Below are 21495 nucleotides of genomic sequence, written 5' to 3'. Positions count from 1 at the left end.
CTCTCTTTTCTTTGAATTAACTTACTTTTCCTATTACTGATTTGATGGCTTGGATTTATTGCCTTAAGCTTTACATCATTTGTTTCGAATTTTATTTCCCCATCTCAGGTAAAAACTCCTTGAAGAAAAGATCCTGCAATTTGGCTTTTCGTGAGATGGAAACGATTACACCCTGCCCTGCAAACTTCCCCCTTTAAAGGTGAAGGTTTGTTATGTTAGTTAGCCTGTGAGAAAATTGTGCATTCTTAGCAATCAAAGACCAGACATCTGGGGGTACAAGTGGGTGGAAGACTAGGATAAGAGACTCCAGATGGGGACAGAATTAAAAGGAAAAAAAAAAATTAAATAAGCCTCCGTCTCCTTTTATCTCCTAGCAGTAGGCAGTAATTTAAGGAATAAAGGAGCCCCATGACCGTTTTCCCTGTCCATTCTTTCCCAGGCACGGTGACCTAGACAGCAGCAAAAAGCGAGTTAACGGGGAGGGGTTAGGTAGGATGCAAAAGTCAAGGAATGTGGCTACAGCTGATTATAGGAACTGAGAAAGTGGATCGAACAATATTGACTCCCAGCACGCCACCTCGATGCCCATCTTGGGGAATCTGTCGCTGGAAGGGACCCATCTCGCCCACCCTTAGGGGTCGAGGTGGGTGAAGCGGGAGGAGAGAGCTGGCGGGGCGGGGTAGGGTTGCTCCGCCCCCGGAGGCTGGGCTGTGACCAGCAGGCGGCTCCGCAGCGCAGCGGGCGCGCTCATATAGGGCACAGCCGAGGGTACGTGGATCGCGGTGCGGAGACTGAGGTTAGAAGGCAAGTGGCGAGATGAACCGCGTACCAGCGTTCTTGAGCGCGGCCGAGGTGGAGGAACACCTCCGCAGCTCCAGCCTCCTCATCCCGCCTCTAGAGACTGCCCTGGCCAACTTCTCCAGCGGTCCCGAAGGAGGGGTCATGCAGCCCGTGCGCACCGTGGTGCCGGTGACCAAGCACAGGGGGTGAGTGAGGAGGATCGGGGCCAGGGGCAGGAGAAACTAGAAAGGGGGAAGAGGAGGAGCAGGAAGAGAAGCGGTGGAAGAAGGGAAGAGACGGCTTGCCTAATTGTTGCTAACAGATGCCACTTTTAATAGGCGCTACCCGGTGGACAGCTTTACGGGTGTTACCTTGTGGGCGCTTTACGGGTGTTACCTTGTTTATTTCAGCGCACTCTCCACCTGGGGAGATATTGATGCCACCGTTTTATTGGTGGAAAACTGAGACTCAGAGAGGTTAAGTGACTTACCTAGGCTTACACAGCTACTAAGTGGCAGAGCTGGAATGGTTTTCTGATCCAGAATCAGACTTCTGAACATATTATGCATAGTGTCTAAGGGAAGGGCAGAGGGATGCGGGGGCTGGGAGAGGGCCAGTGGGGCGGTGACGAAGGAAAGAGAAAGGAAGGTATATGGGTACTTTCTAAGAGACCCCAGCATTGATGGAAACGGGCTGAAGCTGCTCCCTCTCTCCTTGTAGCTACCTGGGGGTCATGCCCGCCTACAGTGCTGCAGAGGATGCCCTGACCACCAAGTTGGTCACCTTCTACGAGGACCGCGGCATCACCGCGGTCGTCCCCTCCCACCAGGCTACTGTGCTACTCTTTGAGCCCAGCAATGGCACCCTGCTGGCGGTGAGCAACTTCCTGTCCCGGGGTGGAATGGGGCCCCTGGGCCCAGATTTAAGTTCAAAAGTGAGTTCTCCACAAGCAGGGGGAGTCTTGATTGTGACTACATGTGCCCCTCTGCAAGTGACTGGATATCAGCAACAGTGAAGGTTATCTGTGTTCATGTATCTATTTCTAGGACTGCCTGAAGATGCATAACACAGCACCAGCGCCCACTGCTGCCTCAAGCATGTGACAGTGTGGAAATAATAATCTTGTCATTCTTGCATATGTCCTTGTCCTATACTCAGTTACCCAAATACACAGCTTGAATGAACCCATTAGCCAAGGGAAGATTTACTTACTGAATCCTTGTCGACATGGAAAAGAAGGGGTGTTCTGTAATCCTTGGAAGCCTTTTCAGAGGGGTATACGGTGTGACCTGTTTTAATATCTAATCATAGTATCAAAAGGTAGCAGTAGCTCTCGTTTATGGAGTACTTTTTAAAGTGTCAGGCACTGTTCTAAACATTTCACATTTATTAATCCTCTTAATACTTAAAACCATTCTATGAGATGGGTAATATGATTGCTTCCACTTTATAGATGAGGAAATTGAGTCAGAACAACCATGTTCAACTTACTGAGGTCTATGTAACCAACAATTAGCATGGCTGGACTTCAGAGCTGCTCAATCTAAGTCAACGGTCCAGACTCTCCTAAGACCACTGCCATTTTAACTGCCATATATTGGGCACTTATGTGCCAAGAAGGAGACACTGATCATATTCAATTCTGAGAAATTCCTCTATGGGTGTTTTTATTAACTCTCCTTCCCCTCAACTTCTGTTGAGGTCCTCAAGGCTCAGGGTAGTATAGTCACTTTGCTTGAGGTCACATAGCTGGTTAGTGAAAGACTCAAGAGTCAATCCTAGGTCTGATAGTTAACTCTTGTGGTCTGTGCACTCCAAGCTGGGTCTTACAACATCCTTCCTTTTCCCCTGAATTTCTGGATCACCAAAGAATCTGGCTGTTCAACACTCCTTTGAGAATATCTAGCTCTTCCCAACTCATCCAATGGAGACGGCATTCATACACCTGCCAACAGCGGTTCCCCAGGGGGGTAGAACCCGAGGCTTTGAAACTAGATGACAGCTGAATCTGTTCAGTAACTTGGTGATTCACTTCCTCATCTGTAAAATGAGGTTGATGATGCTTTTTTTTTGATGGTCAGCTGAGATGAATAACTTATAAACAGAGAAGGGTGCAGAGGGTGGCTGTTACTAGCAAGGCATAATTTTCAACCTTCGCTGTGTATCAGAATCACCTGTCTCGGTCTGACTCCTAGAAGAGATACAGACTGGGTTAATCTAAGGGTGGTATCTGAGCCTCTTCACGAAGCTTTCCACATGTGCAGCAGGAACAGAGAGCCACTAAGAGTTTCATGACCTTTGTCCAAATGTCGAATGACAACCTTCTCTCTTGTGTTCCTTCTTAATTTGGTGTTTTGAGAATCCTAGGGCAAGAAAAGAAAACGGGCAGTTCTTGAGGGCTCAGCATATGCTAGATGTTTCCAGATAAGCCAGTACATTTAATCCTCACAATAACCCTCTGAATGGCTGGCATTATCTTTGTTTTTACAGGTGAGGAAACCAGTGCTTAAAGATTAAAGTGTTTGTTCAAAGTTGCATATCTCTTAAGTGGAGGAATTGGATCCAGGTCTGACACCAAACCCGTGCTGTTTGTAGGATGCTATAAAACTTCCTAGGCTAATATTTTAGAACTGTTTCTTCTAATTTAAGTAGTGGACGGGGTGCCCCTTGCTCACTGTCTCTCCTTTCCTCCAAGGTCATGGATGGAAATGTCATAACTGCAAAGAGAACAGCTGCAGTTTCTGCCATTGCCACCAAGGTAAGATGAATGGCTGGCTGTACTATGAAGGTGAGCTGTTGGGTGGGGTCTGGTATCTCAATCTTGAGAAACTAAAGGAGAAGTGGGGAACTTATTTTGGTTTCCTGTTGGACATAGCTGGGACTCCAGATGTTAGATATATCAGGTAAGCACAGTAATTCATGAAATTATTAGCTACCATTTAATGTGCATGACCAGATTGAAAGTACCTTACGTGCATAATTCTCAATCTTCCCATCAGTCTTGAAGAATAGAAATGAGAAATTCTCTCCACCTTCCAGGTCAAGGAATATGGCTCAGAGAGGTTCTGTGAATTGCCCAGGATCACACAGCTAATAAGTGCTAGAGTAAGAATTTAATACCTGACCTCTCTGGCTTCCAGGACTGGCTTCTTGTCCCTGTACCACATTGCCCCTGTTAAGACAGTATGATTGTCCCATAGACCAAAGCTAGTACTACACAAGAGGCAGAGTGAACTGAACAGAGCCAAGCCAGATCCGTGTGTTCATTCGACAAGTATTGAGTGAGCTCCTATCCTGTGTCAGGTGCTGTTCTAAATGTTAGGGAAATGGCAATGAGCAAAACAGAGGGGCACACATAGGGGAGGTAGACAATACCAATAAAAAGGGAAACACAGGCCGGCTTCAGTGGCTCATGCCTGTAATCCCAACACTTTGGGAGGCTGAGGCAGGAGTATCACTTGAGGTCAGGAGTTGGAGACCAGCCTGGTCAACATGGTGAAACCTCATCTCTCATGAAAACACAAAAATTATCTGGTCTTGGTGGCGGGTGCCTGTAATCCCAGCTACCTGGGAGGCTGAGGCAGGAGAATCGTTTGAATTCAGGAGGCAGAGGTTGCAGTGAGCCGAGATCGAGCCACTGCACTCTAGCCTGGGCAACAGAGTGAGTCTCTGTCTTAAAAAACAAAACAAAACAAACAAACAACAACAAAAAAAACCTTTTGAGTTTAATAATGTGTTAAATAGTAATAAATAATATGTAATTAAATAATTAGCACATATTAATAAATGATGAATAGTGTGCTTAGAATTTGCTAAAAAATAAAACCAACAACAACCCAAAAAGTCACATAACATGTTAGTAAGATGAAGATAAAGCAGAATTGAGAGTATGGGAGAAGGTGTCACATTTTACATTATCCAAGAAAGACCTCGCTGAGAAGGTGACATTTGAGTCAAAGATGAAAGCAGTGAGTTAGTGAACCATGCGGAAATGCGGAGGGGCGCTCCGGGCAGAGGGAATGGTAAGCAATGTCAAGTCATCCTATAAGAAAAACAGCATTTTTAGAAGTTAGAGTTAAGAGGATCAGGCTTAGAAAACAGGGTGTTTGTGGGAACGATTGGAATCTGGAGTCTTTCACATTAAATGTGGAAGTACAAGGTCTTGGGACACTGGTTTTCCTAAGTTATTATAAAGGGAACATGGTAACCCAGGGAAAGGTGTAGCAGCAAAGACCAGGTGTTTTCTATGTACCTCCTGGAGGGTACCTCCTGGAGGGGTGGGGGGAAGAATGGGAGGATTAATCTGGTAATTGTATACGAAGGGAGTAGACCAACAGCACCCACCTCAATGAACTGGTTTTTAGTTATATCCAGACCTGACTCAAGTAATCAAGGACCCCTTGCTATGTTTGCTGGTAATTTGGGAACGGAATGAATCTCCTATTACTGCCTGTCATTTATTTTTTATTATTTATTTATTTATTTATTTATTTATTTATTTACTTTATTTGATTTACTTTATTTGTTGAGACGGAGTCTCCGGTCTGTCACGCCAGGCCGTGGAGTGCAGTGGCGCGCGATCTCGGCTCACTGCAAGCTCCGTTCCCGGGTTTAACGCCATTCTCCTGCCTTCAGCCTCCCGAGTAGCCTGGACTCACAGGCGCCCCGCCATCTCGCCCCGGCTAGTTCTTGTTTGTATTTTTTAGTAGAAGACGGGGTTTCACGTGTAGACCCAGGATGGCTCTCGATCTCCTGACCTCGTGATCCAGCCCTCTCGGCACCCCAAGAGTCGCGCTGGCGAATTAGCAGGCTGAGGCGCACCCCGCGCCCCGGCTATTTATAAAGAGCTTTAGTCTTTTTCAGAATCATTTCCAGCCCCTTGTCTGGACCATGAGTTTCTGTGAGGAAGGCAGGGAAAGTATTAATGGCTTCATTTTATGTAGCGAAGAATAGAAACTTGGGTTTACTGAAGTCATACAACCAGACGCCTGTGGGTTCTTTTGAGGCCACATGGTCTTGTCCCAGATGAGAAGTCTCCAACATAAGCAAGCTATGCAGCAGCATTAGCTAGGGAAGTTTTTAAAAACTCCAATTCCCATGCCTACTGAATCAAAACACAGAGAGTAAGGATCAACCAGGTCTGGAAACCACACTTTTGGTAGACCCAGCCTGCAATAACACTGCTTTGTTGCATTAATAAAAATCTGTGCTCCCAGAAGAATCAAGAAGCCTCGGGTTGACACTTCAAAGTTTAGACACTTCAAAGTTTAGGCTGAAACTTCACAGCTTTATTTCCAGGGGCTCAGATGAACACTTTCAATAAGGAACAAAGGGTCTATTTTACTTGTTGCCTTGAATCTTGTCCACCATTTCTCTTTTATTTAGGGTTTTTGTGGGGTAGAATAAGTATAGGGAGCTCTAGGGTCTGATGAACATAATACATTTTTTGTGCTTGGGTCTCACATAAGCTTCATTGAAGACTGATATGTTTTCTCAAGGTGACAGTATGTATCAGGGTTTAGCACTGACATGCATTTATTCAACAAATATTTGAGTGTCCACCAAGTGCAAGGTTCTATGCTCAGCATGGAGTAAGCAAAACCAGATACAATACCTGCCATCATGTAGTACAGGGTCCAGTGGGGGAGACAAGATATAGTCCAAAGATCACACCAACAGGCTGGGTGCAGTGGCTCACGCCTGTAATCCCAGCATTTTGGGAGACTGAGACAGGCAGATCACCTGAGGTCAGGAGTTCAAAACCAGCCTGGCCAACATGGCAAAACCCCATCTTTACTAAATAGACAAAAACAAAAAAAAAATTAGCTGGGCAAGGTGGCGGGTGCCTGTAATCCCAGCTACTGGGGAGGCTGAAGCAAGGGAGTTGCTTGAATCCTGGAGGCAGAGGTTACAGTGAGCCGAGATCACACCACTGCACTCTAGCCTGGACGACAGAGTGAGACTCAGTCTCAAAACAAACAAACAAACAAAAAATCACGCCAATAAATATGAAACTATAACGCTGACAAGTGTTATGAGCGTGTAAAGCAGTATATCTTGATCTAGTCTGTGGCTGTGCCTCTGTAAGGGATATTTGAGCTGAGATTGAAGGATAATAGGAGTTACTTGTGAGGGGCAGAGGGGACAAAGCAGCCTAGCATCCTATGGCGAGGAATTAATTCATGCAAAGGCCCTGTGGTTGGAGGAAGTACATGAGCTTGGGAAGCTGCAAGGAAGCCAGTATGGCTGGAAGACAGGAAGTACAGGGGAACATGGCATGATGGTATGAGAGAGGACTATAGAGATGGGAGGGCCAGACCATGCAAGGCCTTGGAAAATGCAAATGAAACAGACTTTCAGACTCTTTAAGTGAGAAACCTAGCAGATTCATACACATGTACTTAACCTACATGCTTATGAGAAAAGATTGAAGTGCCACTAATGCTATTTAATAAATCTTATAAATGTATCATTAAAAATCGGCTGGGTGCAGTGGCTTACACCTGTAATCCCAACACTTTGGGAGGCCGAGGCAGGTGGATCACTTGAGGTCAGGAGTTCGAGACCAGCCTGGCCAACATGGCGAAACCCCATCTCTACTAAAAAAAAAAAAAAAAAAAAAAAAAAAAAAAATAACCAAGGGGGGGGGGTGCATGCCTGTAATCCCAGCTACTCAGGAGGCTGAGGCACGAGAATCACTTGAACCCAGGAAGCAGAGGTTGCAGTAAGCTGAGATCACACCACTGCATTCCAGCCTGGGCAACAAAGCCAGATTGTCTCCAAAAAAAAAAAAATTTTTTTTAAATCTCAATTATCACACTATTACCAGGGCAACAAATTATCAAGTAAGACAAGCAATCACAATTACACATTTAGTTTAGGAAATTGAAGGTTATTTTTATGGGATACTGTAACAATTTCTGAAGCTCAGCTGTACTTGCAAGAATAGATTCATATTAACTGAGAACAGAAGAAAATGGTAACAATTAAGGAAAAACAATCATCTAATTATCCTTATCAGACAGAAACATAAGATTTCTAGTCTTGTGGATATTATCATTTTGAAACCTTCTCAAATCAGAGACGTCGAACTATATTTTATGGCACAGAATGGTATCTCTCCTTCGGTAGCTGCAGGAGATAAAATTAATCCCTAATATTTCAGAGATGATATTTTGCTAGTAATTTGTAGTTAAGAAGATTTTTCACTTTTTAAATATTATACTCCAGAATTCCAGTGAGTAGCATTGTATGAAAGAACAGACCCCAGGGAACTCAAAGTTCACTAAATGAAATAGAGAAAAGGCAGAAGAGGGTTTTATTTAATATATTTGGTGTCGAGGGCCAAGTGATGTCTTTTCTCTATGCCAGTGCTTCTCCACTGAGCATGAGTTTGTCACCTGCTCCAGAGACATTTAGGAGAGTGCAGACATTTTTAGTTCCCACAACTTGAAGGGGTGGAAAATGCTACTGACATCTAATGGATAGAAACCAGAGATACTGTTGCATATCCTATAATACCCAGGATGGCGCCCCTCCTCAACAAAGAATTGTCCAGCCCACATGTTAGTAGTAGCAAGGTTGAGAAGCCTAGTGCTACCTCTTGTACCAATTCTGTGCAAATAAGACTACCTCTGTCCTCATGGGGCTTAAGCCTGTAGAAGAAAATCTACAAACAAATAAGGCTATAGCCTTGTGCATTCTATCAAGGAGGTCAGAAAGGCCTCATTGGAGAGGTGGCACTGGACATGAGCTGATCACAGAACCCTGCTCTCAAACACAGACACCCTCAGGAGGTGCCACAAATGCTAATTCTACATTCGTCTTCAGAGGAAGACAGAGGCTACGAAAGGATCAACAGAGTGGGCTTGGCGAATATAGGTAGAATCCTGGGAAGGAAGGGCTCACAGCATCCAGGCAGCTCTTAGAAGCAGCTCAGAGCTCTGAGAAGTGGGTATGGCTGAGCACGCACCTGAGACACAATGGCATAGAAGAAAGGACATGGGCTTTGGGGTATGGAAGATGTGACTTTAGAGCCTCCCTGTGCCCTTTAATAGTTCTAAAACCCGGCCGGGCATAGTGGCTCACGCCTGTAATCCCAGCACTTTGGGAGGCCGAGATGGGCAGATCACCTGAGGTCAGGAGTTGGAGACCAGCCTGGCCAACATGGTGAAACCCCATCTCTATCAAAAATACAAAAATTAGCTGGTTGTGATGGTGCACACCTGTAATCCCAGCTCCTGGGGGGCTGAGGCAGGAGAATCACTGGAACCCACAAGGCAGAGATTGCAATGAGCCGAGATCTTGCCACTGCATTTCAGCCTAGGTGACAGAGCGAGACTCCGTCTCAAAATAAACAAACAAATAATAAATAAATAAATAAATAAATAAATTTTAAAAATAGTTGTAAGACCCAGAGCAAGTTCATTTTTCTGGACCGCAGTCTCTTCATCTGTAAGAAGACAATAATAGGAGTCCCCCACTTGTAGGGCCAATGTCTAGACTAAATGAGATCATGGGGGTAAAGCATTGGCATACATTAGCTGTTCAGTGAAGCCTTCTTCCTTCTCTTCCCACTCGACACAGGGGAATTCTCTTGATTGCCTGCAAGATTGCCCTCTTGGGGGCGGTAGAAGAGAAGGCAGAAGTCACCTGATACTCAAACCGTCTTAGTTTTGTACCTATCTGCTAGGGTCTCCCTTGACCTTTGCCACTTCATTTCTCTCACATAGTTTCTGAAACCCCCCAGCAGTGAAGTACTGTGCATCCTTGGAGCTGGGGTCCAGGCCTACAGCCACTATGAGATCTTCACAGAGCAGTTCTCCTTTAAGGAGGTAAGTTCCGGGGCGGGGGTGGGAGAGAAGAAGGGGGCGGTCCTTGAGCTGTCTATACTCCTTCACTGCACCACAGGTTATTCTGAAATAATTAAGTTGTGAGCCCCACCTAGACCATTGTTGTATCTTCATGACTTCCCAGAAGGGGATGGATGATAAGAGTCCGGGGAAGATCTGGTTACCTGTTTCCAGTCCTCAGTTCATAGGGCATTTGTCTGAGGATACAGCAAGCCTACTCGGTTAAAAGATTCTTTTATATCTCTTGTATACATTCAGTTGTCCTTTTAGCCCCTGTCTATTATGTTTTTCTTAGGAGAATCCAGAGTTTTTAAGTATTCAAGGTTATGGATCAAGAAACTGGGTGGGATGAGACCTGGAGACCAGTAAGCCACAGCCTCTCTCTTTTGCAGTCTCCATACTGGTCCACCTTCCCTTCTCTGCGGCTCATGCTTCCTCTGGGAATGTTTGATGCTCTTTTATTTTATGTGTGTGTATGAAAGGGATGGAGCAGATTCAAAGTATGATTTAATGATGAAAATAAAACCACTGCCTTGGGAAATATAGACTTAAAATTAGATGAGTGCAAACGTAATTGCAGTTTTTGTTGTTGTTGTTGTTGTTGTTGTTGTTGTTGTTGTTGTTGTTTTCTTCTTTTGAGATGGAGTCTTGCTCCATCGCCCAGGCTAGAGTGCAGTGGCGTAATCTCGGCTCACTGCAACCTCCACCTCCCGGGTTAAAGTGATTCTTGGGCCTCAGCCTCCCCAGTAGCTTGGATTATAGGTGCCCACCACCACGCCTGGCTAATTTTTGTATTTTTTAGTAGAGATGGGGTTTCACCATGTTGGCCAGGCTGGTCTCGAACTCCTGAGGTGATCCACTTGCCTTGTCCTCCCAGAGTTCTGGGATTACAGGCATGAGCCACTGCGCCCGGTTGCCATTACTTTTAATACAAGGAAGAAAACAAAAGAAAAATGCCCTTTTATCTGTTTTCAAAGGCAGTTAATGTTCTCTGATCTTTCCTCTTCAGCTTTTTATAACATAGTTTTAGTCATGTTAGATACGCACCATTTTATATCCTCTCTTACTGAATGTTCCAACATCACTTTTCAGGTTATCTAATTTTTGCATAAAATTTGCATAGTCTTCTATTAAGAAGGGTGAAGAGGTTAACTATGCACTTCTGGCTGGGCAAAATGTTCTGTTTTTCACCTTGCTTGGTGAACATGCTTAGACATAAAGTTTGTTTCTGTATGTATTATATTGCCTTATAAGAAATTCTGTAGGCCTTATTTTCAGTTGACGGGTGAGAAGCCCTTGACCCAAACATCGAAACCTGTCAAGCAAGTCGGCAAGTCCCCAGCTCCTGGCGGGGCCACTGTCCCACCCCCTAACCCCAGCAGCTTTCAGGATTCCAGCTGTAGCTACCATTCTTGGCCTTTTCATTGGCTGTGCCATTTACCTTCAAACTCTTCTGATCTTGAATTTCCTAAGTATCCTTCACCAATCAAGTCATTCCATGAAAAACATTGTCATAAATAATCCTTTGTATGAATCTCCCACCCATTACAACTCCTTTACGGGGTCTCGGACATAAAGTGTGAGTTCCACACAGACTTTACCAGTTATCACTTCCATTTTACAGACATGGAAACTAAGGCTGAATGACATGAAGCAATTTCAGGAAGTAGCAGAGATTGGTTCCAAGTCTACCTGGCTCCAGAACTTGCTCTGCTAATTATTATGCTATTAATATATAATAGCTATTTAGCTATTGAGGCTGTGCATCTTGGCCTGGAAGTGAAATACTTCTACCCTTTTTAAAACGGGAAAGTGGTAGAGAATGCTGATTTTCAAAGACCTGGCCAGATGTCTAAGTTAATGCTGTACCCCTGATCAAATGTCCATTCTCCATGGGGAATGATTTACGAGTGATTTAGATAACCATCAGCCTCTATCCCAGAGTAGTTCAACTTTCCCTTCGCATCCCTGGGCTCAGTGTAACATAAGCAGCCAAAAAATGGCACTAGTGTCCTTCTTGTTACTCCCAATGAAGGTGAGGATATGGAACCGCACCAAAGAAAATGCAGAGAAGTTTGCAGACACAGTGCAAGGAGAGGTACAGGTCTGTTCTTCGGTCCAGGAGGCTGTGGCAGGTGCAGATGTGATCATCACAGTCACCCTGGCAACAGAGCCCATTTTGTTTGGCGAATGGGTGAAGCCAGGGGCTCACATCAATGGTAAGTAGAGTGGCTCCATAAGGCATGATGGGTGGTGGCCAGGCTACTCTCTAGACTGGACCAGTTGGCTCCATCTGTAGAGTTAGTTTATTCATGCAGAATGCCCAAGCTATTTAAGGGCCTTGAAAATGTGTGAGATTGAAAAAAACAATATTTGGCCAGGTGCAGTGGCTCATGCCTGTAATCCCAGCACTTTGGGAGACTGAGGCAGGTGGATTGCTTGACGCCAGGAGTTTGAGACCAGCTTGGTCAACATGGCAAAACCCCGTCTCTACTAAAAATACAAACGTTAGCGAGGCCTGGTGGCTTGCACCTGTAGTCCCAGCTACTCATGAGGCTGAGGCACAAGAATGGCTTGAACTCAGGAGGCAGACGCAGTGAGCCAAGATTGTGCCACTGTACTTTAGCCTGGGCAACAGAGTGAGACTCTGTCTTAAAAAACAAACAAACAATATTTGCTCCAAAAACTGTAAAAGGGAAATTACAAATCTGAAACTAATGAATATTTAATGTTCTATAAAATGTAAATTGTTTTTCTTTTTTTGAGACAGGGTCTCACTCTGTCACTCAGGCTGAAGTGCAGTGGCGAGATCTCAGCTCACTGCAACTTCTGCCTCCTGGGTTCCAGCGATTCTCCCACCTCAGCCTCCCGAGTAGCTGGGACTACAAGCATGTGCTACCATGCCCAGCTAATTTTTTGTAAGTTTTGGTAGAGACGAGGTTTCACCATGTTGGCCAGGCTGGTCTCGAACTCCTGACCTCAAGCAATCTACCCACTTCAGCTTCCCAAAGTGCCGGGATTGATTACAAGTATGAGCCACTACGCCTGGCCATAATATGTAAAATTATGGTAAATGGTAATTCACAGCTCAATTCTGAACTGTGATGGAGTTTAAATCACAGAGGCCAAATGAGTCATTTGTTCTTAACACTAAGAATTATAAAACTTTAAATTTCTTTTGTTCTGTAATTTTTTATGTGACACGCATATGCTTTTTAATATGTGTGATAGGACAAGGGGCAGGAGAGGCTACTCCAGACATGAGGGTGCCCGGGGCCTCTGTAGACCTTCAGATGGCTCTGGGTGTTATAGCAAGAGCTGGTCTATATCTAATACTATTGCAGGTGCTGTCCCAAATTCTTTGTATAATTCTTTGTATATTAAATGACATTATTCTGTTTATATTAAATGACATTATTCTATGTATAATGTCATTTAATACTTATAACTAACTTACAAGGCAGGAACTACTATCATAAACCCCATTTTACAGGGGGATAAACCAAGGCATGGAGAAATTATATAACTTTTCCAAAGTCACACATTTTTGGTTTTTTTTTTTTGAGATGGAGTCTCACTCTGTCACCCAGGCTGGAGTGCAGTGGCATGATCTCGGCTCACTGCAACCTCTGCCACCCAAGTAAAGTGACTCTCCTGTCCCAGCCTCCCGAGTAGTTGAGATTACAGACACGCGCCACCATGCCCAGCTACATTTTTTGTATTTTTAGTAGAGATGGGGTTTCACCATGTTGTCTAGACTGGTCTCGAACTCCTGACCTCAGATGGTCTGCCCACCTCAGCCTCCCAAAGTGCTGGGATTACAGGTATGAACCACTGCGTCCAGCCCAAAATCAGAGGTTCTTGATGACAGAACTGGGATTTGAACTGAGGCACTCTATCCTCAGAGTCCAAGCTTTAAATAATACTCATAATTGCCTTCCAACAGGAAGACTGAATTCTGGTGAGCACAGCAGGCAAATTCTAGAGGATTTAAAGATGGTCTCGGTGCCCTGTGTTTTAGTGACAAGCACATGGTGTGAACTCAGAAGCTAAGAGCTTTGCACACGTGGGCAGATGAGCAGGCGAGAGCCAAGTAAAATGATGACGTATTCAATCATACATTCTGACTGAATCTCTACCGTGTGCCAGGCACTCTTCTAGATGCTGGGGATGCCACAATAACCAGACAGTCAAGGTCGTTGGTTTCCTGGTGGTTAATTTCAGTGAGGAGAGATAGACAACAAACGAACACCTAGAGGAATTAGATAGTTCTGGCTAAAGACGAGACCGGAAAGAACAAGGCCCTGAGTGATAGAGGCTGGTGGTGGAAGTGGAAGGTAGAAGCAGAGAGAGGTGTTTTCAATAGGGTTATCTGAGAAGCTCTCTAAGATGTGGGTTTTGAGCTGTGACCTGAATGAAGAGGAAGAGCTAGCCATGCCAATAGCTGATCAGATCAGCTGAAGCTGTCCCCAAGAGAGAACAGCAGATGCAAAGGCCTTGAGTGTGGAAGCGAACATGGCATGTTTGAGGAAGGGATCAAAGTAATTTGAAAGTCTCAGATTTCCACCAGCATGGGACTTGTGGTCAGATTGGGTCCAGGGAATGGGTAAGAGGTGAGTCGGGGCTGAGTTTATGGACAATAAGACCATTTCTGGAAGGACTTGGGAAATCAAAGGGAAACCTGTTCATGGTGAAATGGGTTTCCAAGGCTGCACCTTCAGGAAGACGGACTTGATTCTTTTTTCCCCCAGCTTAAAACAACACATTATTATCATCTCACAGTTCCCGTGGTTCAGGAGACTGGGCGTAGGTAGCTGGATCCTCTGTGCAAAGTCTCACGAAAAAAGAAATTGGGCGACACCCGGGCTACAATCTCATCTCATGCTCAGGGGATCCTCTTCCAGGCTCCCACAGTGTGGCAGGATTCAGTTCCTTACATTGGAGGATGGGGGAGCCCCTTTCCTTGGGGCCATTCTCAGCTCCCAGAGAAGACCCAAATTCCCTGTCATATGGACTCTCCATCCTCACATCTATCCACAGAGAATCTCCCTTATGTTGGATCCCTCTCTCACTTGGAATCACCCTCCAGGAAGGGCTGACTTGATTTTGAGTCAAGCCATCACTTCTGTTTTCCTGGCCCAGGGACAAGATTGGTTTATGTGTTCACAGAGGCAACACATACATTTAAGAAAAATGTGTCACAAGCGCAGACAACAGGGAAACACCAACAGATTCTACTTAGTTTACAGCTCGGCGGAGTGACAGGCCCAGTTCCAACCTCCCCCATGCCTCCCTCCTCCTGCCCCTACACCCTGTCAGCCTGTCTTCGACCCTCACTCATTTAGCCTCATCATAGCCAAGCCAGAGGCTTGTCTGAGTCAGGCCTCTCTCTCTTCACTGCCTGGCCTACCTCCATCCGCCTGAGTGACCTCACACAACCCTTTGAGAACTTGCCCCGCTCATAAGCGGTGGTTATGCGGCAGAAAAAGTCCAGTGAGAAGGAGTGGCCTGAGAAAGGGGGATTTTGTTCCCACCAGCTTATGATTTATTTACAAGCTTCCTTAGCTAGTGCTTTTGTTCTATAGAACTCTCTGCACAAACAACCTTCAAGATGGACATTTTTACACAACTGTCTTTGGAAATTAGAATGAAGGAGAACAGAACGGGAGGGAACAAATGGAGAAAACTGGGCGGCAGCGGAAGAAGGCATATAAATGCTGTCTTATATTTGTATAAGGCTTTATAGCAGTTTTCAAAGACTAGCCGGCCAGGGGCTGGATCCAGTCAGCAGATGTGTTTGGTTTGGACCATAGAGTGATCTAAAACTCAAGGAGTGACATATGCAAATAGATTTCCTGTTTCTCTTTTACGAAAACAACTGGGGTGTATCTGGTAACAGTGGATCTACATTCACACATGGTAATGATTAGCTGGAGCTGAACAATGACTGTCCCCTTCGGAAGGGCCCGCTGGCTTCTCCACCCCTCAGTCTCCACCACATCTAATCCAGTCCCTCTGACCAGCTTTGCTCATTTTCATTACCTCCCTGGCCTTGCAGTCATTTGGTGGCAGCCTCTGCATTCTCCTGTGTCCCAGTGCCAGGGGGCAAGACACCTTGGATTCGTCATTCTGGTCCTGGACTCCACAGAGGATGAGGATAATTCAGGGCCAGGATGAAGTCAGAAGTCAGTTTTCTTTCTGCTAAGACTTCTCCATGACCCTGATACTGGGCTTTTTTTTTTTTTTTTTTTTTTTTGGTCATGAGTTAAGAGAGAACTGGGGGTGAGGAGAAGGAAAGGGGCACGGTGGCACGTGCCTGTGGTCCCAACAGTTTGGGAGGCTGAGGGCGGGAGGATCACTTGTGCTCAGGAGTTTGAGGCTGTGGTGAGTTTTTGTTTGTTTGTTTTTTGAGATGGAGTCTCGCTCTGTCGCCTGGTTTGGAGTGCAGTGGCGCAATCTTGGCTTGCTGCAACCTCCGACTCCCAGGTTCAAGAGATTCTCCTGCCTCAGCCTCCCAGGTAGCTGGGATTACAGGCGTGTGCTACCATGCCCCTCTAATTTTTGTATTTTAGTAGAGACAGGGTTTCACCATGTTGGCCAGGCTGGTCTTGAACTCCTGACCTCAAGTGATCCACCCACCTCAGCCTTCCAAAGTGTTAGTATTACAGGTGTGAGCCACTGCGCCCAGCCCGTGGTGAGTTCTGATTGCACCACTACACTCCAGCCTGGACAACAGAGTGAGACCCTCTCTCCAAAAAGAAAAAAATAGATATTAAAAGAACTGGTTAAGGGTGAGGAATGGGAATGATGGAGATCAAGAGGAGAATGGGGTATGAATAAACTCCATGTGATGTCTCTGTTTCAGGATTTTTGTGAGGAAGTTGTTGCTCCCGTTAAGCAGAAGAGGTGTGAAAGCACAGGGGCTCTCTCAGACCTAGATTCACCCATTAGATCCTTCACCTTGGCAAACACCTTTGCTTCTTTGAGCCTCCATTTGTGCATCTGTTAAGTGAGAACCAGACTTTGAAATGTACTTGTGAGAACTATAAATAGTATGTGCAAAACATCCCACAGATAGTAGACACCCTGTAAATGAATGCTGTGTCGCCTCAAAATCTTTTGGCAATGACGTGGGATATGGACTAGAAAGGCAAAATGGTAGGTAGTATTTTTTTTTTTTCTTTGAGATGCAGCCTCACTCTGTTGCCCAGGCTGGAGTGCAGTGGCATGATCTTGGCTCACTGCAACCTCTGCCTCCCAGGTTCAAGCGATTCTCGTGCCTCAGCCTCCAGAGTAGCTAAGACTACAGGCGTGAGCCACCACACCTGGATAATTTTTTGTATTTTTAGTAGAGACAGGGTTTTACCATGTTGGCCAGGCTAGTCTCAAACTCCTGGACTCAAATGATCCGCCTGCCTCAGTCTCCCAAAGTGCTGGGATTACAGGTGTGAGCCATCACACCCGGCCTATTTCTTAATAAGGTATTTGGTCTTACTGCTTGGGAGAGGCATGGCCTGGGGGACGAGGGGGTATTTTGAATCTGAGTGTGCTCACAGGTCCTTTGTTCACCTCTCTCCTATGCTTTGGCTTTCTTTGTAGCCTTTGGCACTAATCCTGGGCTTAGGGTCTGTTTTGCTGTCTCTTAGCTGTCGGAGCCAGCCGACCTGACTGGAGAGAACTGGATGATGAGCTCATGAAGGAAGCTGTGCTGTACGTGGATTCCCAGGAGGCTGCCCTGAAGGAGTCTGGAGATGTCCTGTTGTCAGGGGTGAGGCTCTTCTGACCTGGGTCAGGGCTGCCACCTGGCTGGCCTCACCTGAATCCCAGGGTTTCATTAACTTCCCTTCCAGTTAGGTCTGCTCGAGACCTCAGTCACCCCATCTCCTTTTAGGGGAGGGAGCTCCTAAACATTTTGCAACCCTCTTTAATTCCATTGCAGAAAAATGTGGGCATTATAGGTGGTGACATGTGTGTTCCTGGAAGAAGCTCAATGGATTTTAATTTTTTGCTAGGCTGTCCTATAAAGCAGTGGGATTGGAAGCTTCTTGCAACCTGGAAACCTTCCCAATGTGGCCAACACGATAAGACTGTGTTGCCCACCTTCTGGCCTCATTTTACTGTTATAATCAGCATCAAAACAAGAAGGGAGCTGCTGGCATGCATGTTCAGATAAGAGCATGTCTATTTCCTCACTGACACAATGATCTTGGCAGGACAACTCCCTGGACACCAACTTGAATCTCTGTGTTTATGGTATCCCAAAAGCAAATGCCACCCCAAAAGGATTTAGGGGGCCAGCCTCTTCCCTAATATCATTCAGTATACAAAGAATAATTTTTTTTGAATCAAATTTCTCTCTTATCCAGTTCAGGGACTCCCTGGGCTGGCTTCAAAAGTCAACCCTGAACAGACTTTAGCTTCATGCCTGGGTCAGCGTATGTTTGTTTCCTAGGCCGAGATCTTTGCTGAGCTGGGAGAAGTGATTAAGGGAGTGAAGCCAGCCCACTGTGAGAAGACCACGGTGTTCAAGTCTTTGGGTAAGATCCACTGCTCCCTGGGCACAAATCCAACTAGAGCACAAGGCAGGTTCACCCGCTGGTGGGAAGAGCAATGACCACCAGACTCTGCAGCTGAATCATTGTGCTCCATCATTCAGGTCAATTATTTACATGGCTTAGCCTAGTGATGAAGCCCATGAACTCTGGAACTGAGCAGTCCTGGGTCAGAGTCCCTTCCCTGCCACTCAAAGGCATGTGTCCTTAGGCAAGTGATCTGACCTCTCTAGGTCACAGTTTCTTCACCACCTGTTACGAGTGAGGATTAGGTGGGATGTGCATATAAAATGAATCAGTTAGGTGCAGATCTTAATGAAACTCAGAAGGTACCCTTCAGAGATGGAGCGGGCAGGGAACTAAGATGTTAAAAGACAGGATCCTTAAGGGAAATGGCAGAGACCCAACCTGAAAGAGAGTCAGATGGAAAGTATAGCCTGAGCCCTGTTCATTCCCTCCTTCCCTACTCTCTCACTTGCTGCTTCGAGGAGGGCTTCCACCGGGAGCCTCCTACCACCTGAGTTGTATGGGGTACCTTATAGAAGCCCAACAAAGGGTGGGGTCCCGGTGGCCAGTCTGTCCCTTGCCCCAGGTCCTCTTCCACACTATGAGATTGAAGGAAACAGAAGTACATGGGAATAGGCTGAGCTCGGTGGCTTACGCCTATAATCCCAGAGCTTTGGGAGGCCGAGGAGGGCAGATCATTTGAGCTAAGGAGTTTGAGACCAGTCTGGCCAGCATGATGAAACTCTGTCTCTACTAAAAATACAAAAATTAGCCAGGCGTGGTGGTGTACATCTGCAATCCCAGCTACTTGGGAGGTTGAAGCAGGAGAATCACTTGAACCTGGGAGGCGGAGCTTGCAGTGAGCCAAGATCGCGCCATTGCACTCCAGTCTGGGCGACAGAGCGAGACTCTGTCTCAAAAAAAAAAAAAAAAAAAAAAAAAAAAAAAAAAAAAAAAAAAAAAAGAGTGTCCTCTGTCACCTCTCATGACCTTCCATACTTCATAATCAAGCAGCAAAAGAGTTAATGCCTGGCAGAGCATCAAGAGTGTTCTGACCACCCAGAGCCCATGCCATTGGTTAAGTATGCATACCTTGCAGGTTGGTAAATGTCTTTAAAATCTCTCATATACTGGAAGACAAAGGCAATAAAACTTTATCTGGAGCCTGGTTCAAAGACATCACATGGATCCAGTTTTGTCTGAAAGCTTCAGAGGTCATGGCAGATCAGAGGTCAGCCAGCCCCCACTTAAGGAGCCAAAATGCTGCAGAAACTTGTTCTGTTGTTTCTGGCAATTTTTGCTTTCTTACTTTTGGGGATTAGTTTATTGGCACATCATTTCACCTAATGGATGCACATCAAGCACCTAATTATGTATCTGCGCTGGGTGCAGAGGTTAAGGTGTCTACCAAAACTACAAGACAGAGGGGAGCTGCCAAAGGATGCAGCGTTCGAACTGGACCAAGGGTCAGCAGACTGCAGCCTGTGGGCCAGACCCGCCCGCCTTCCTGCTTTTGTGTGGCCTATGAGCTTGAAATGGTTTTTAGATTTTCAAATGATCGGGGGGAGAAAATATTTCATGATGTATGAAAGTGATACAGAATTCAAGCTTCAGTTCCATACGTAATTTCACTGATACAGAGTCAGGCTCTTTTGTCTACCTGTTGGCTGTACTTTCTACTCTAAAGGCAGAGTTGAATAATTGTAGTAGAGACCCTGTGGCCCACAAAGCCTAAAAGATTTACTGTCTGATTCTTTTAGAAAGTTTGCCCAGGCTGGGCCTGGTGGCTCATGCCTGTAAGCTCAGCACTTTGGGAGGCCGAGGCGGGTGGATCACCTGACAGGAGTTCAAAACTAGCCTGGCCAACGTGGTGAAAGCCCAACTCTACTAAATATACAAATATATATATATATATTTAGCCAGACCTGGTGGCATGCGCCTGTAATCCCAGCTACTCAGAAGGCTAAGGCAGGAGAATCGCTTGAACCTGGGAGGTGGAGGTTGCAGTGAGCCAAGATCACCCCACTGCACTCCAGCCTGGGCGACAGCGAGACTCTGTCTCAAAAAAAAAGTTTGCTCAGCCCTGAGCTAGATTTAGAAGGACACACAATTTTTTGGTGGGTGTTTCTTAGTGTCATATTCTCTGCCCCTTTGTGGACCATCTAAGCCTGAACTCACCTCTGAGTATCAGTCCTCATTATTCCAATGGGCATTGGCAACATGGACACATATCAGGAAACTGCCAGCCATGGGACCTGGGGTGTTTCAGGAAAAGTTGTTCTGACCAAAGGTGAACCAAATTTCTGTCTATTCCAGGAATGGCAGTGGAAGACACAGTTGCAGCCAAACTGATCTATGATTCCTGGTCATCTGGTAAATGAAACAAAGGAACTTGGTGTTGAGATGGATGCTCGAGGAATGTTGCTGCTGGTTCTCATAATTTCTAGAGTAAATGAGGGAGTCCAGTCCCCAGTGAACTCTCCTTTTGTGCTTACTGCGTTTTACCTTAAGTGCTGAGATCCTCATTTATGTTTGTCATTGGAAAGCAAAACTAGCCATTTCTTCTGCTATACCAAGTTATAATAGCATTCATTTCCCTTTATATTTCCCTGAAATAAAGCACTTTCCAATTCTGCAGTGTTTGCTTCGGTAACTTCTATTCCTATCACAAAGAAACTGAGAGGGATCAGATGCTTCTATTCACTCCCTGGGGCAGCTCCACTGGCTATAATGAAATTTCTTTTATATTTATTATTGTTTTGAGACAGTCTCTCTCTGTCGCCCAGGCTGGAGTACAGTGGCGTGATGTTGGCTCACTGCAACCTCTGCCTCCCGGGTTCAAGCAATTCTCCTGCCTCAGCCTCAGCCTCCCGAGTAGCTGGGACTACAGGCGTGCAACACCACACCCAGCTAATTTTTGTATTTTTAGTAGAAATGGGGTTTCACCATGTTGGCCAGGCTGGTTTCGATCTCTTGACCTCGTGATCCACCTGCCTTGGCCTCCCAAAGTGCTGGGATTACAGGTGTAAGCCACTGTGCCCAGCCTCTTTTCTTTTTTCTTTTTACAGATACAACTCACATACTCTAAGATCTACTATTTTAAAGTATACAATTCAGTGTTTTTGTTTTTGTTTTCTTTAGATGGAGTTTCACTCTTGTTGCCTAGGCTGGAGTGCAATGGCACGATCTCAGCTCACTGCCACCTCCGCTTCCCGGGTTGAAGCGATTCTCCTGCCTCAGCCTCCCAAGTAGCTGAGATTACAGGTGCACGCCACCATGCCCGGCTAATTTTTGTATTTTTAGTA

The 21495-nt window shown here is 45.7% G+C and overlaps 1 protein-coding gene across 1 annotated transcript; it reads left to right on the top strand.

Moving 5' to 3' along the window:
• The first annotated feature begins 710 nt into the window (after positions 1-710).
• On the top strand, positions 711-20827 carry CRYM (crystallin mu). Its single transcript, XM_017850212.1, has 8 exons — positions 711-986; positions 1501-1654; positions 3476-3538; positions 9513-9614; positions 11668-11851; positions 17279-17400; positions 18085-18169; positions 20507-20827. Exons 1-8 carry the CDS (start codon positions 817-819, stop codon positions 20569-20571), a joined length of 945 nt encoding a protein of 314 aa, XP_017705701.1. The 5' UTR covers positions 711-816; the 3' UTR covers positions 20572-20827.
• The last annotated feature ends 668 nt before the right edge of the window (positions 20828-21495 follow it).

Source organism: Rhinopithecus bieti, unplaced genomic scaffold (assembly GCF_001698545.2).
Source record: "Rhinopithecus bieti isolate Rb0 unplaced genomic scaffold, ASM169854v2 scaffold_1918, whole genome shotgun sequence".
Classification (NCBI taxonomy): domain Eukaryota; kingdom Metazoa; phylum Chordata; class Mammalia; order Primates; family Cercopithecidae; genus Rhinopithecus; species Rhinopithecus bieti.
Note: the sequence above shows the minus strand (reverse complement) of the source record. Positions and strands in the feature narration are given on the sequence as shown.